At 41.3% G+C, this 13346-nt stretch overlaps 1 protein-coding gene across 13 annotated transcripts in view; it reads right to left on the bottom strand.

Moving 5' to 3' along the window:
• The window catches only part of CLIP1 (CAP-Gly domain containing linker protein 1), a 121952-nt gene that overhangs the window by 4226 nt on the left and 104380 nt on the right, over positions 1-13346 (bottom strand). For 8 of the 13 annotated variants that reach the window (XM_054006159.1, XM_054006166.1, XM_054006163.1 and 5 more), the window contains 5 exons: positions 10449-10501; positions 7400-7420; positions 4045-4162; positions 3400-3559; positions 2519-2568 (listed from right to left, as the gene is read on the bottom strand). In XM_054006159.1, the coding sequence (XP_053862134.1) occupies positions 2519-2568; positions 3400-3559; positions 4045-4162; positions 7400-7420; positions 10449-10501 (402 nt within the window). The remainder of the gene's footprint in view (positions 1-2518; positions 2569-3399; positions 3560-4044; positions 4163-7399; positions 7421-10448; positions 10502-13346) is intronic. The other 5 variants (XM_054006171.1, XM_054006162.1, XM_054006169.1 and 2 more) reach the window with 1 other exon arrangement.

Raw genomic sequence — 13346 nt, forward strand, 5'->3', positions numbered from 1 at the left:
AGGAGATCATCTAGTCCAACCCCGTGCTCTAAGCAGGACCAACACCAACTAAATCATCCCAGCCAGGGCTTTGTCAATCTGGGCCTTAAAAACCTTTAAGGATGGAGATTCCACCACCTTCCTAGGTAAGTTATTCCAGTGCTTCACTACCCTCCTAATGAAATAGTTTTTCCTAATATCAACCTAGATCTCCCCCACTGCAATTTGAGACCATTGCTCCTTGTTCTGTCATCTGCCACCACTGAGAACAGTTAAGCTCCATCCTCTTTGGAACCCCCCTTCAGGTAGTTGAAGGATGCTATCAAATCCCCCCTCACTCTTCTCTTCTGCAGACTAAACAAGCCCAGTTCCCTCAGCATCTCCTTGTAAGTCATGTGCCTCAGCCCCCTGATCATTTTCGTTGCCCTCCACTGGACTCTCTCCAATTTGTCCACATTATTTCTGTATTGGGGGGCCCAAAACTGGATGCTCCAGATGTCGCCTCACCAGTGCTGAATAATCACTTCCCTCGATCTGCTGGCAAGGCTCCTACTAATGCAGCCCAATATGCCGTTAGCCTTCTTGGCAACAAGGGCACACTGCTGACTCATATCCAGCTTCTTGTCCACTGTAATCCCCAGGTCCTTTTCTGCAGAACTGCTGCTTAGCCAGTCGGTCCCCAGTCTGTACTGGTGCATGGGATTCTTCCATCCTAAGTGCAGGACTCTGCACTTGTCCTTGTTGAACCTCATCACATTTCTTTTGGTCCAAACTTCCAATTTGTCTAGGTCACTCTGGACCCTCTCCCTACCCTCCAGCATATCTCCCTCTCCCCCCAGCTTAATATCCGCGAACTTGCTGACGGTGCAATCCATCCCATCATCCAGATCATTAATAAAGATGTTGAACAAAACCGGCCCCAGGACCGACCCCTGGGGCACTCCTCTTGATACCAGCTGCCAACTAGACATCAAGCCATTGATCATTACCTGTTGAGCCCGACAATCTAGCCAGCTTTGTATCCACCTTATAGTCCATTCATCCAATCCATACTTTTTTAACTTCCTGGTAAGAATACTGTGGGAGACCATATCAAAAGCTTTGCTAAAGTTAAGATATATCACATTCACTGCTTTCCCCATATCCACAGAGCCAGTTATCTCATCATAGAAGGCAATCAGGTTGGTCAGACATGACTTGCCCTTGATGAATCCATGTTCCTAATCACCTTCCTCTCCTCCAAGTGCTTCAAAATGGTTTCCTTGAGGACCTGCTCCATGATTTTTCCAGGGATTGAGGTGAGGCTGACTGGTTTGTAGTTCCCCAGGTTCTCCTTCTTCCCTTTTTTTAAATATGGGCACTATATTTGCCTTTTTCAATCGTCTGGGACCTCTCCTGATTGCTATGAGTTTTCAAAGATAATGGCCAATGGCTCTGAAATCACACCAGCCAATTTCCTCAGCACCCTTGGATGCATTAGATCTGGTCCCATGGACTTGTGCATGTTACATATTACATTCTACTCATCTTTAAACAGGTGAAATTGTTTCATGGTTATGCATGCTATTTTTTGTTTACCATCCATGAGGATAGATGCTGCAGGAAACTGGATAGCATGTTAAGTAGCATAAATAACTTTACAGGTTCGTTAGCTAAAGTAATAATCATATTATCATTTGTGTACGTTTTTCATAAGCCTTTTACCAGGAATATTCCGTTATACCTGAGCAATTCCCCCCGCCCCCAAGTTTGAGTGAAATTCTGCAGTTAGGTTAATGAAGCAAAAGACCAATGTTTTCAACTGCATGAGCCTGAAGATAGGTACTTGCTTTTCTGAGGTAGCAAGCATCACAATTCTCATTGGATTAAAGGCTTAGCTTTAGCACCTAGGGTTGAAAATTCTGATCTTAGCTTTTAACTGACTCTTTTAATCTGACGTGCCATTAATGTGGCCCATCAGCTTCCTTGATCAACTGGGTATACTCAATAAGCAACAACCCATCTGGCAGCTCCTCCTACCCAGGCACCTAGGCATGCCCCTTCCCACCAATTCTCAGCTGGCTGGTCAGTTGCTGTGGCCTGTGACCAGCCAGCTGGTCCGGACTCTCTCTGGGGCCCTCTACTTGCCATAAAGTATCCTGTTCTTCTGCCTCTACCCTCTTGCCCTGGTTCCTCCCTGGCTACACATCCCCAAGGCCACTTCCACAGCTGCCACACACCTCTAGGGTGACCAGGTGTCCGATTTGATAGGGACCGTCCAGATTTTTGGGTCTTTTTCTTACATAGGCTCCTATTGCCCCCCACCCCCGTCCCGATTTTTCACACTTGCTGTCTGGTCACTCCATCATCCTCTTCCCTCTGCCAGTCATATTCTTTTTCAGCTACTCAGAGAATCAGGAACGAAGGGGTTACAAAGCAATCCATTACAACCCGATTTAGATAGGATCTAGTAAGCTATCTTTGGGAAGACATTTTACTCAAGCCCAGGCTGGTAAAGGTATGTTATTACTTTAGAGTGTGGATATTTCAGATCCAATACCTGGTTCTCCTCTGCTTTTTCTTCTTGGAGTGGATTAGCAGCAGTGTCACCTTTTAAAGAAAAAAGCAAGATGTAAAAATCCTGCAACCTTATTATGAAACACAATAACAAACCAAAACCATGCAAGTTCTCTACCCTCTGGGATAAACTCATGTCCATATATTTCTAAATCAGTCAGTAGAAGCCATCAATAAAGTGACTTATGTTGATATATCTGACATTTAGCACTGGTATGTTATACAGAAGTACTTTCAATATCATAAATTACATGTTCAAGTGATATACAAGCAGTAACTAACCTTTTCAAATTCCCTATGAGGCAAATATTCTCTCCATTTTACAGATGGAGAAACCAAAGCAGAAACTGTAAGTGACTTGGAAAAAGGTAGAGGGAGTCCACAAAAAATCTGGGACTAGAACTCACAAGGATCCTGGCTCCCAGTCCTGTGCTAAAACCAGGTCTGATTTCTTTTCCTGGTGTGACAGAACAGGTTTCCAGGAGTCATAATAGACTTCATTAAGAAATGCTCTTTTGCACAGGAAAAATATACCATTTATAGGGATAGGAATTTTAAATGGATTCACACGGATATTTCAGGACAAATTCATCATTGATGTAAGTGGGAGCAACTAGTGACATCAATAATGTTACCAGATTTTAAGATTTTAATTTAGTCCCATTTCCTTCATTCAAAGTCTTACACTTGATTATTGAACAATGGTAAAGCCATCACAGTAGAGGAAGTTCGACATATTAAGATCTCTGCTAATGGTCTGGTTTACAGTACGCAATATTGATCAGTTAACAGCAAAGGTACGAAAATGCTCAAGTCGCCCCGAGTGGGAGCACCGATACAGTACATGGACAGTCTGTGTGTTACCTGAGGAGCTAGTGATAGAAGAAGGCTGTTTCTTGTTCTCTTTGAGTTTCTGCTCCAGGTTCTTCACCTTTTGCTCAAGTTTCAACTTATCGGACTCCAGTGACTGAACTACTGACTGCAAGGTTTTTGCAGAGGCATTTTCTCCACGGAGCACTGTGATCTGCAATAATTAATTGGGAGTGCTTAGGCAGTTTGGAGTAAAACCAAAAGCAATGAGGGAATGTTATTGTAGTAGAATAAATGCTAGATTACCACCAAAAAGATAAGCCAGTAAACATATGACAAACACAAAAAACAATGTTTAAAGCCTACTTTGATTTGAAAAAAAGTAAAGACAGAAATAGCAACAAGCTCTTCAAAAGTGAGTGCTCAAAGCAGGATTTTATATCCCTATTTAGACACCTACGTAAACAAGTGGCCTAATTTTCAGAGGTGCTGAGAGCACCCACAACTCCTAAGGAAGCCAATGGATGCGGAACGCCTCTGAATATCAGCCACCTATTTGGACACCGAAGGAATGATTTAGAAGCTCAACTTTAGGGAGCAGTTTTGGAAAAATCTGGATGTTCCAGAATTCATTAATAAAACGTTTTAAAGAAGCCAATGACACCTTACAGTTTGACTACTATGGTTCTAAAAAGATACCTCATTTCTGAGTTTTTCCAGTTCTTCATCTTTCTCTGTGATCAAGGCACTAGTAACACTGATGGATTTCTGTAAAGAAGCTCTCTCTTCATCTATTTCTTTTTTTAATACGGATTCTCTAAAAGAAAGTCAAAGAGTTCCAGAAATCATCTGAAGAGTTGTTCAGTTAACATTGCTTAAATCAACCAAGAAAATTAGGTTTCATAGTTAATTTAAAATATTAGACTATCATTAGAAAATTTTCTTAAAAGCATGTTCCAGTTCGATATTTCTCTGAGATTTTATATTTGCAAAATCATTTTGGATTTTACTACTGTGGAAACAAAGTAAAAAGTTTACCTACGTAGATACATGCCAGAATCTGCATATCATCGCATCCATTTGAATTTAAAGAAAAAAGTTAATAGATTGGGAAGATATAGAATCAAAAAAAGTGTTGCACAGAATGATCCACAAAAACCTAACTTCAGAGTTGTGTTATTTCTTGGAATAACTATTAACAAGCAACAAAAAGTACATGCAAAGCTCATTATACAATTGTCATGCAAAGCATGGATGATGGTGGAAATATCAGCTGGTCCTCACTTATTTCAGTAATGTCATGTTCTCCATAGAGATATATTTTGAGAACTATTGGGCCTTAACAATAGCTACTGTCTTAGCAGAAGTCCATTCAGAATTTGTTCTTTTACTACACGGAAGTAGACTTTTTAAACCCCAACATGCACAGTTCATAAATGAGTAGGCTGTCTGAAAAACACTCCATTCCTATTTGTTTTCATGCATTGAGTAAATGACTTAAAAAGTAGTCCAATGGGTTAACAGGTGGTGCAAAATGATACCACCGGGGCACCATATTTAACATTAACCCCACAGTGGTGAGGTCTGAGAGCATCACCGATTGAGCATGTGGATTGAGCATTGAGGAAATAGTTTATCTTCTCAATAGCAAGGGAAAAGAGTGCCAATAATAGCAGACCAGAACAGGAATAACATCCCAAAATGTTAAGGGATATGATAAAGTCTTGTATCTTAATATTCATAAGTGTCCCAATGAGTTCATGTACCCACATAATGAGAACTTGTGCTCTGAGGGCTACTGCTGCAAAAATACCTTTTAGTTTTGAAAGTCACAGAGTTGCATGACCAACCATGATTTTAAAAACTGAGTGCTCAGAGTTAAGACTCTTACACCCAACATTTAAGCACCTAGAAAAGTGGCCTGATTTTCAAAAGCATGGATGCTCCATCAGTTTCCACTGATCCCCTTCAACAGGAACTGCCAGGAGCACCATGTTTTTGAAAATCAGACCACTTTTCTAGGTATCTAAATATGGAATTAGGAGCCTAACATTAGGCACCTCCATTTTGAAAATCATGGCCATCTTTTTCAAGTTCTTAACTGTCTTTTTTATTTATACACTTCTGAGAAAACTGACCACCTAATTTAGCTGGAGGAGTACTTAAGTTTCAATCATGAAGGAGCAGATTCTTCAAGAAGATTGAATGTCAATGATTGTCAGCCAAGTAATCAAATGAAACTAAAATCTATTAAGACTATCCAAGTGATCAATATTACAGTATGTCCTTACAGAACAATGCACACTAGATATAGGATAACTGATAGGCCCAAGTTGGAGATTTTTAATATCCATGATATCTACAGTTAGTGAGACCCATGATATCCAGCCCATGACATACAATACTGTCAGTGACTCAGGATTAATAGAAAACTCAAGCAACAATGACAGTACAAGTAATTCTTTCATTGTTAAGATTATGCTTATACTCATGAATGGAAGTAATAAGTGGAGAATCTGGGGTTTATGGAGAGTGATGTACACACCTCACAACATTCAGGTTCCTGTTTTTACAATCAAAGTAAATATCATGGAAACACAAAATTGAAGTGTTGAGTAAAGAATCTCTCCTACTAATACAAACCTAGGCTTTCATTAACAAAAAGCATTTAATGAGTCTCCCCTCAAGTGCTTTCACTGGCACTGATTCAGCAAAGCACTTAAGCCTGTGCTTAACTTTAAGCATGGGAGCAATGTCATGGGTTTTCAATGGGATTACTCACTGCTCTAAATTAAACACATGCTTAAATGCTTTGCTGAACTGGGGACGCAGTGCAGAGTGATGAGACCGGATAGACAAAGCAAGGTCTGCAGAGAAACCCCCACTGTTTTTTGGGAGTAACAGGAGGGGGTTGATGACACATTGCACGGATCTCCTCCCCCCCCCCCACCCCCACCCCCCATAGAGCCCAGACCACACAGTACACTTGGAAGAAGGGAAAATATGTTGTCGAGTTACTGCTCCCAAACCCTTCACGTACAGGGACCCAGTACTATGGGGTTTGTCTTCCCTCAGAAGGCAGCGGTGGAAGATGGGAGCCCTCGGGAAGTTGAATCAAAATATTGTCCAACATTTCAACTTTGTCAAATCTTTATCTCAAAGCATCACACAAGTGTTTTGTACAAAAATCAGTAAAGGATGGATAGCTGACCATTTTTTAATATTGGTAAAAGGGGGAGATACAATGTGGGCACTGGGGAGGTCTGATACGTAAAGGAGGGCAAATTACACTGTACTTAGAGGGGGAGAGATTGCATGCATTTATAAGTACTCTATGTGTGTGTATAACTCTCTATATTATACAAACACAAAGGAGAAAGAAGAGGGGAGCAGAATGAAGGAGAGAGAACAAGAGGAGGAGAGAAAGATGCCTTTCATGTACCATTGCCTTATCATTTAGAGGGCAGTGTCTTTAGGAAGAAAATCTTGAAGTGTCATGGACCCACTCAGGTATTCTAAAAAGTGCAAAAAGGAAAAACCTACAAATACTGTAGGTGTGTTGCTTTAAGCAGTGTTTTCACTTAGGCCTGAAGCACATTCACCTATCAGTATCACCAGATAATCCACTCATCTGATATTCTAATCTTCAATATCATCTGCAGTATGAGGTAGTATTAGGGTGAGTTAAACTTGAAGGATGCATGTTGAGTTGGAATTAGCTTTATATAATGACTTGCAAGAGAAAGCAGCTGGAAAATACTCATGATCATCTGGTAATAAGATGGGTGCTGTTATTCAAAATTCATCTCTTCATACCCCAAATGTCTATTTACTAACAAGTCTCAAATAGTTTAGGTAGCACATAGATGTTGGATTGTATTAGTTTTACACAACAATTCCAAGTGCCGTAAAGAAAACACCTGTATAAGAAGTTAAATTACACTCTGTGCAGAGTATATATAAGTCATGTGAGATATGGATTCCTTTTCACATCAAAGTACCCAGATTCTTCCCTTACTACAAAAATAAGAAATTCCAATAATGAAGCAAGTACCTTAAAGTGTTACTGGGCAAGCTTTAAAAATGCAAGATAATAAGAACCACATGTTAGAAACATGAGAGAGAAATGCAAAATACAGTAAAGAAGAACTAAATTTGCACTGACTTTTTTGTTGTAAAAAATAGAAATATATATACTGCTGAGTATTTTACAAAACAAAAGCAAGACACTGAGGGACAAAGGCAGCCAAAAAATATGTACAACAACTTTACTTAAAAAAAAAATTATTTATTGTAACGTGGATAGACTTTCTTGAGTCTTACCATTAAAGACACACAGATATAGCAAAGGAAGCAAGGGTAGGAAAGGGAAGAGAGAGGAGTGAAATGAGTATTGATAAATAGCGCAAGCTCAAAGACAGTAAGACAGTTAGCAATCCACAATGAATCTAATGAGCTGAAGAAACAGAGAATCCTCTCTTAGTTTCAGATTCATAAATATCAACCATTTGTCATTCCTGACTGAAATATTTCATAGACAGTCCATTGATACTAAAAGGAATTCCTGTGGGTGAAGGAAGGTGGGGAAGCTGCTGCTAGCTGGACATTTGGCCAAATTAAAATAAAAGATGTCTCAGCTTCTGCATCCAGAAAGTCTAAGGAAGGCAGGGGGGAAAACATCAACTGACACCATTTTTAGTGGGTGGGGGTGGGAATATGGATGAGGAAAGAGACATTTTTTATTTAATTAGGCATGGCTAGCCTAACTCCTATAGTTTTTAGCATAAAATTAATGTCACGTTCCAGCAAATTTTAGCATCAGTGGCTGTTAGCCTGTTTGAATCAGGCTGACTTGTTCTAGTGCAGGGATTCTCAAACTGGGGATCGGGACCCCTCAGGGGGTCGCAAGGTTATTACGGGGGGGGGGGGGGGGTCACAAGCTGTCAGCCTCCACCCCAACCCTGCTTTCCCTCCAGCTTTTATAATATTGTTAAATATATAAAAAAGTGTCTTTAATTTATAATGGGGGGTTGCACTCAGAGGCTTGCTATGTGAAAGGGGTCACTAGTACAAAAGTTTGAGAACCACTGTTCTAGTGCTTATTTTGGCCTTCATATCACAGCCTATTTCATAAAACAGAATAATCATGTTTGTCACATATGCCATTAAAACACTGGTGTTGCATGTAGACTTTTAGGACAAGTGACTGAAGGTATGTAAGGATGGACAGATCTGGCAATCATTGTACAAGTGTCAGTGTTTATCTCTGGCAGCTGCCATACAGAGAGTATCCACAAATGTAAAAATGCATCATTAAATGTCTATCTGAGGGGAATGATTTATTTTTTACTATATTGGACGTAATGATATTGTCCTTGCTTGTGAAACTTTGCAAAGAGAGTCTAAATGTACCTGTAGCTTTAAATAGTTACATTTTATGGTTCCTGGTTGAGGTCAAGCTCAAAGAAGCCAACACACCCTACACACCTTCTCATTTCTTCTATATCACAAATTCTGGAGCAGATCCCCAGCTGGGGTAAACTGTCACAGTTTGATTGACTTCTGCTGAGCTATGACAATTTACACTAGCTGAGGGTCTGCCCCCTCTATATTTTCAGGTTCTCTCTTCTCATTCCCACCCCTTTATTAAAAAACATACTTAAACGAGAGTATGTATCTAGATCGGGGGTTCTCAAACTTCATGGCACTGCGACCCCTTCTGACAACAAAAATTACTACACAACCCCAGGAGGGGGGACCGAAGCCTGAGTCTGCCTGATTCCCACTGCCCCAGGACGGGGAGCCAGAGCCAAAGCCCGAGCCCCACTGCCCTGGGCGGGGAAGGGGTCCAAGCCGAAGTCCAAGGGCTTCAGTCCCAACCAGGGGGCCTGTAACTGGAGCCCCGCCGCCCAGCGCTGAATCCGTCAGGCTTCGGCCCTGAGCCCCACCAAGTCCAAGTCAACCCTGGCAACTCCATTAAAATGGGATCGCGACCCACTTTGGGGTTCCGACCGACAGTTTGAGAACTGCTGCTCTAGATACTGGGTGATTCTAGTAACAGGATGAGTTAAGGTCTCAGTGTTCTATGATACTCTATGATCTTACATCTGTGCATTATTATAATGATCAGATCCATAGCTTTTACTTGTGTAATATACCATGTACATACTGTTCTTTGGAAAAGTGCAAAATGTAATAGAGCATGGCACATCCAAAGGAAATCAAGTTGTTAGGGAACAAAAATGGGGTCAACACATTAAACGGATAACTAAGAAACTTTGCATGAATATTAAGATGACATCTCATACCTGCCACTAAAATTACCAAAAAAATATATGTAATTTTACTGTTTTATTTGATTGAGTTCAGCTTAATGATCCCTTTATTAGCCAGAGGAATCAGTTTTGTGAAGAGCAGGATCCTTCCCCAAGCATCATATAATTTCTCCAAGACAAATCTACAGTTTTTCCTACATACAGCTCACAAGATGGTACCTGTCCAACTGAGCTTTCCAGTTTTCCTTTACAAACACTACATTAAGTGGGACCAGAGTAAAGTTTGTACTTTGGGACCATTCACTGGAGGATATGGTTTCCAATGGAGGAGTCCCAGCAACCCAGAACAATTTCTTAGTATGTAAAAACAGTGTTGAAAGAAGTGGGGGTTGCCTTAGGTGCATTTGTCAGATGTGTAAGCGATCTAATACTCCAGCAAAGACTAAAAATATCACTAAACTATTTGGTTACTGAAATTAGGAGAATTTAGCATCAGTAAAAAGGTAGAAGACAGTTAATTGAATAACAGAAGCTGGTAAATACTAGATTAAGTTCTGCTGAATGTGTCCTAATATTAAGCCAGTTACATTTTCACCCAACTTTTAGTGTGGAAAATAGTAAAAATATTGTTTGCATGTATTTTTAGTATTCCATATGCAAAATTATTTCAATGCCAAATTGTGCAACGGTCCCAGTACATTTCACTACTGGAGGTTAGGAAGAAAGAACCACATTTTTCTGTACTATTAGCTTTGTATTACATTTTGTTATATTTTCCATAGAACTGTATACTTGAACACACACACACACACACCTGGGAAAGCTTACCTCTTTTTCATCTCTAACAACTGGTTATTAAGTACAGATCTTTCCTCTTCCAGCTAAAACACAAACATCAAAAGCAAGCATTTAGTGAATACACCAAGAATCAAATGGTTTGTTCAATTTAACATATCTTAGTTTCCCCACATTTGCAAAGGCTACTGAAGCATGGAACATTTTTGGCAAAGTAATTAGTTTTCTCCAGGGTCAACATAAATGTAATCACAGATTGTTCAATGAACAGGGATGTTAGCTAGCACTTGTAGGTATAACCAGGACACACTGCACAGAAAACTGCCTCTACAGGTTCCAGTGGCCTGGGTCAATGAGTGCAAATAGGCTCAATTAGTTTGCCAGAGTTCAGGCACCTTGATACCAATACATCATCTACTCCACCAATGATGGGTGATATAAACTGGAAACCCATCATCCAAACATAGTATCAGGAAAAATTGTTAACATAAAGCAATGATCAACAGAGAAGGTACATGGATTAAAAGAGACCTTATTAGAAAGATAGCAAGTAGGTCACTTTCAGGCTGATGGAATTCTTCATCATTTCAGTGAATCCTTGTTTTATATCGAATAATCATTATCCAATGTGCAGCGCAGACCAGATGTGGAATACCATCAAATTAAATTACTCCTGGGAACGCCAGTGGCACATAAGGGTGTCCAAAGAGATTGTGCACATTGGGCTTCCAGAGCAAAGTAAATTATAGTGGGAGTGAAGGTCTGTCTGTCATCCTCAGGTCTGAGGATAAGTTCGGGTCACAAGGATGTTAATTTTCATTGCCCATCCTCTAGTACTGTAAGGCTTCCTGTTTTAGGACTGGTTGTTCTCTTATTGCTGGGGTACAATGTTACATGACTTTGCTTATGTATTCATTTGAACAGCAGTGGAACCGAGAAAGAACTAAGGCTACTGAATTATCTAAAGACTCAGACGATAACAAAATCTCCTTCTATAGGACACTGATCATATGGAAGAGCCAGCAGCTGTGCAAGACCCTGCTAAATGACCTCAATAGCAGGGAGCTTTGGATTATATGCCATCATATTCCTGCAAGCACGTCGGAAGTCAAAAATAGCAATTTCACTGACAGAACAAAGCACACCCCTGCTTCTGAGGATTTGTTGTCTGCCTCCTACACACAAGCAGGCTATATTACCTCCTTGAATTCTGTGCTTCTGAGAAGCCAGTGGGGAAGTGGTGAAATTCTGAAGGGAGAAGGGTTTAATTTAGAAATCCTGAAAGAAATGGTGTCCTTAAAAAGATACATATTTAACCAGGTATCACATAGGGAGGGGACCACGTACATGAGTATCACATAGAATCCACCTCCCCCCACTGTCCTCCTATGTCCAGAATCTCAGCTCTCTCTAAGACCACCATTCACCCAGCTAGTCACTTTTCTCCGAGATATTTTTAAAAATCCCTTGCCCTCTTCTGTATCCTTCCCTCATCCTCAGATAAGACACTTGTGGATCACACCCCTTTGGCTGCCTTTTCTTGAAGTAATCAACTGCTTTCCTTCATCAGTAGGCATCGTTTGCAGCTCCCAACAGGCTACCTGTGCAGCATTAACCTGGCACCAACAAGCAACACAGTCCAGCATCCAGTTGCTTGGGTTCCCTCTGGGACGGTCTAATTTTTCAGTGCTTAACTCCTTTTGCTCTCTACTCTCTTCAGACTTTGAAAATCCCTGCATGCCACCTTGCCACCAGCCATGGTCATAATGCCCCCAAAACGTGCACCCTTTCCCCAAGTCACACTGCCACCTTGCTGTCAGCTCAGCTGCCTTTTGAACAGTTCCATGGGTGCAGAAGTTCCCCTTGCTCCTGTCTAGCTTTGCAAATCCCACAGCATTTACGACAGGATGGAAACAGAAAAGAAAACATCAATGAAGTTGTGGGTTTCAAATCAAGAAGGGAACTTAGGCCTCCCTTTTCGTTACCTGCCTGGGGGTGGTGAGCCAACGCGGTCTGCTGTATGGACCAAGTCACAAGGAGCAGCTTGTTGGTAGAATGGGAGACGGAACGATTATTGTGGAGAATATTAGGGTATGTTTTAGGTTTATATTATTTTAGGTATGAAGTGTGTGAAAGGTAAAATATGGGGGAGGAAGTGAGATAGGGGTGTGACTCTTAGGGACTCTGCGAGGGCCCATTGTGTTGCCAGCATCACCCTGGAATCTTCGTTTGAAAGTCAGCAGTTGGAGGAGGACTGTCGGGAAGGCGAGTGTGGACACTCACCAGTGGGAGGCGGTGTTGTCTGGGCTTGCTGAAGTTGCCAAGAAGGGTCTCTCCTGGAACTTGTCCATCAGGGCTGACAGATCCAGAATGCCAAGAAGGCAGTCGTGAGACCATACAGGGAGCACACTGGAGTCCATGGCTTACAAACAGGAAGCCTGAACTGAAGTACGAAATAAGACTTTCTGGGGCTTGAAAAGGACAGTGGGCACATCCAGCTGTTCAATACAGAGTTCAAGCAGAGATTTTAATTGTAAATAATACATTACAACTTTGTTAATTCAGTCTGGAGTGGAGCTGTGGGGACTGGGGATTTCTGCAGTGGCCTTCGAGGAGCATCTACCATCTCTGTCAGGGACTTCCCGCTCCTGGGGACAGTGTTCTTGTAATAAGGAAGCAGAGGGAGGGGTGCCCTGAGGTAAAATTTCCAAATGAGAAGCTTGATGGTGGCGGCAGGTGTCTGAGGCCAGGGTCATGACAGATGCCCTTTCTTCCTCCCACTCAGAGATCATTCTCTTTCCAATAAACTGCTCCACTGCACATTTTTAAGAAGTCGGTCTCAAGCAGACACCACCTACCTTACTGAGCAGGGTTAGAGAAGGGTAGATAAGTTGAGCTAACAGATCTTTCCACAATCTCTCCATTTAAGTT

This window comes from Malaclemys terrapin, chromosome 16, assembly GCF_027887155.1.
Source record: "Malaclemys terrapin pileata isolate rMalTer1 chromosome 16, rMalTer1.hap1, whole genome shotgun sequence".
NCBI classification, from domain to species: Eukaryota; Metazoa; Chordata; order Testudines; family Emydidae; genus Malaclemys; species Malaclemys terrapin.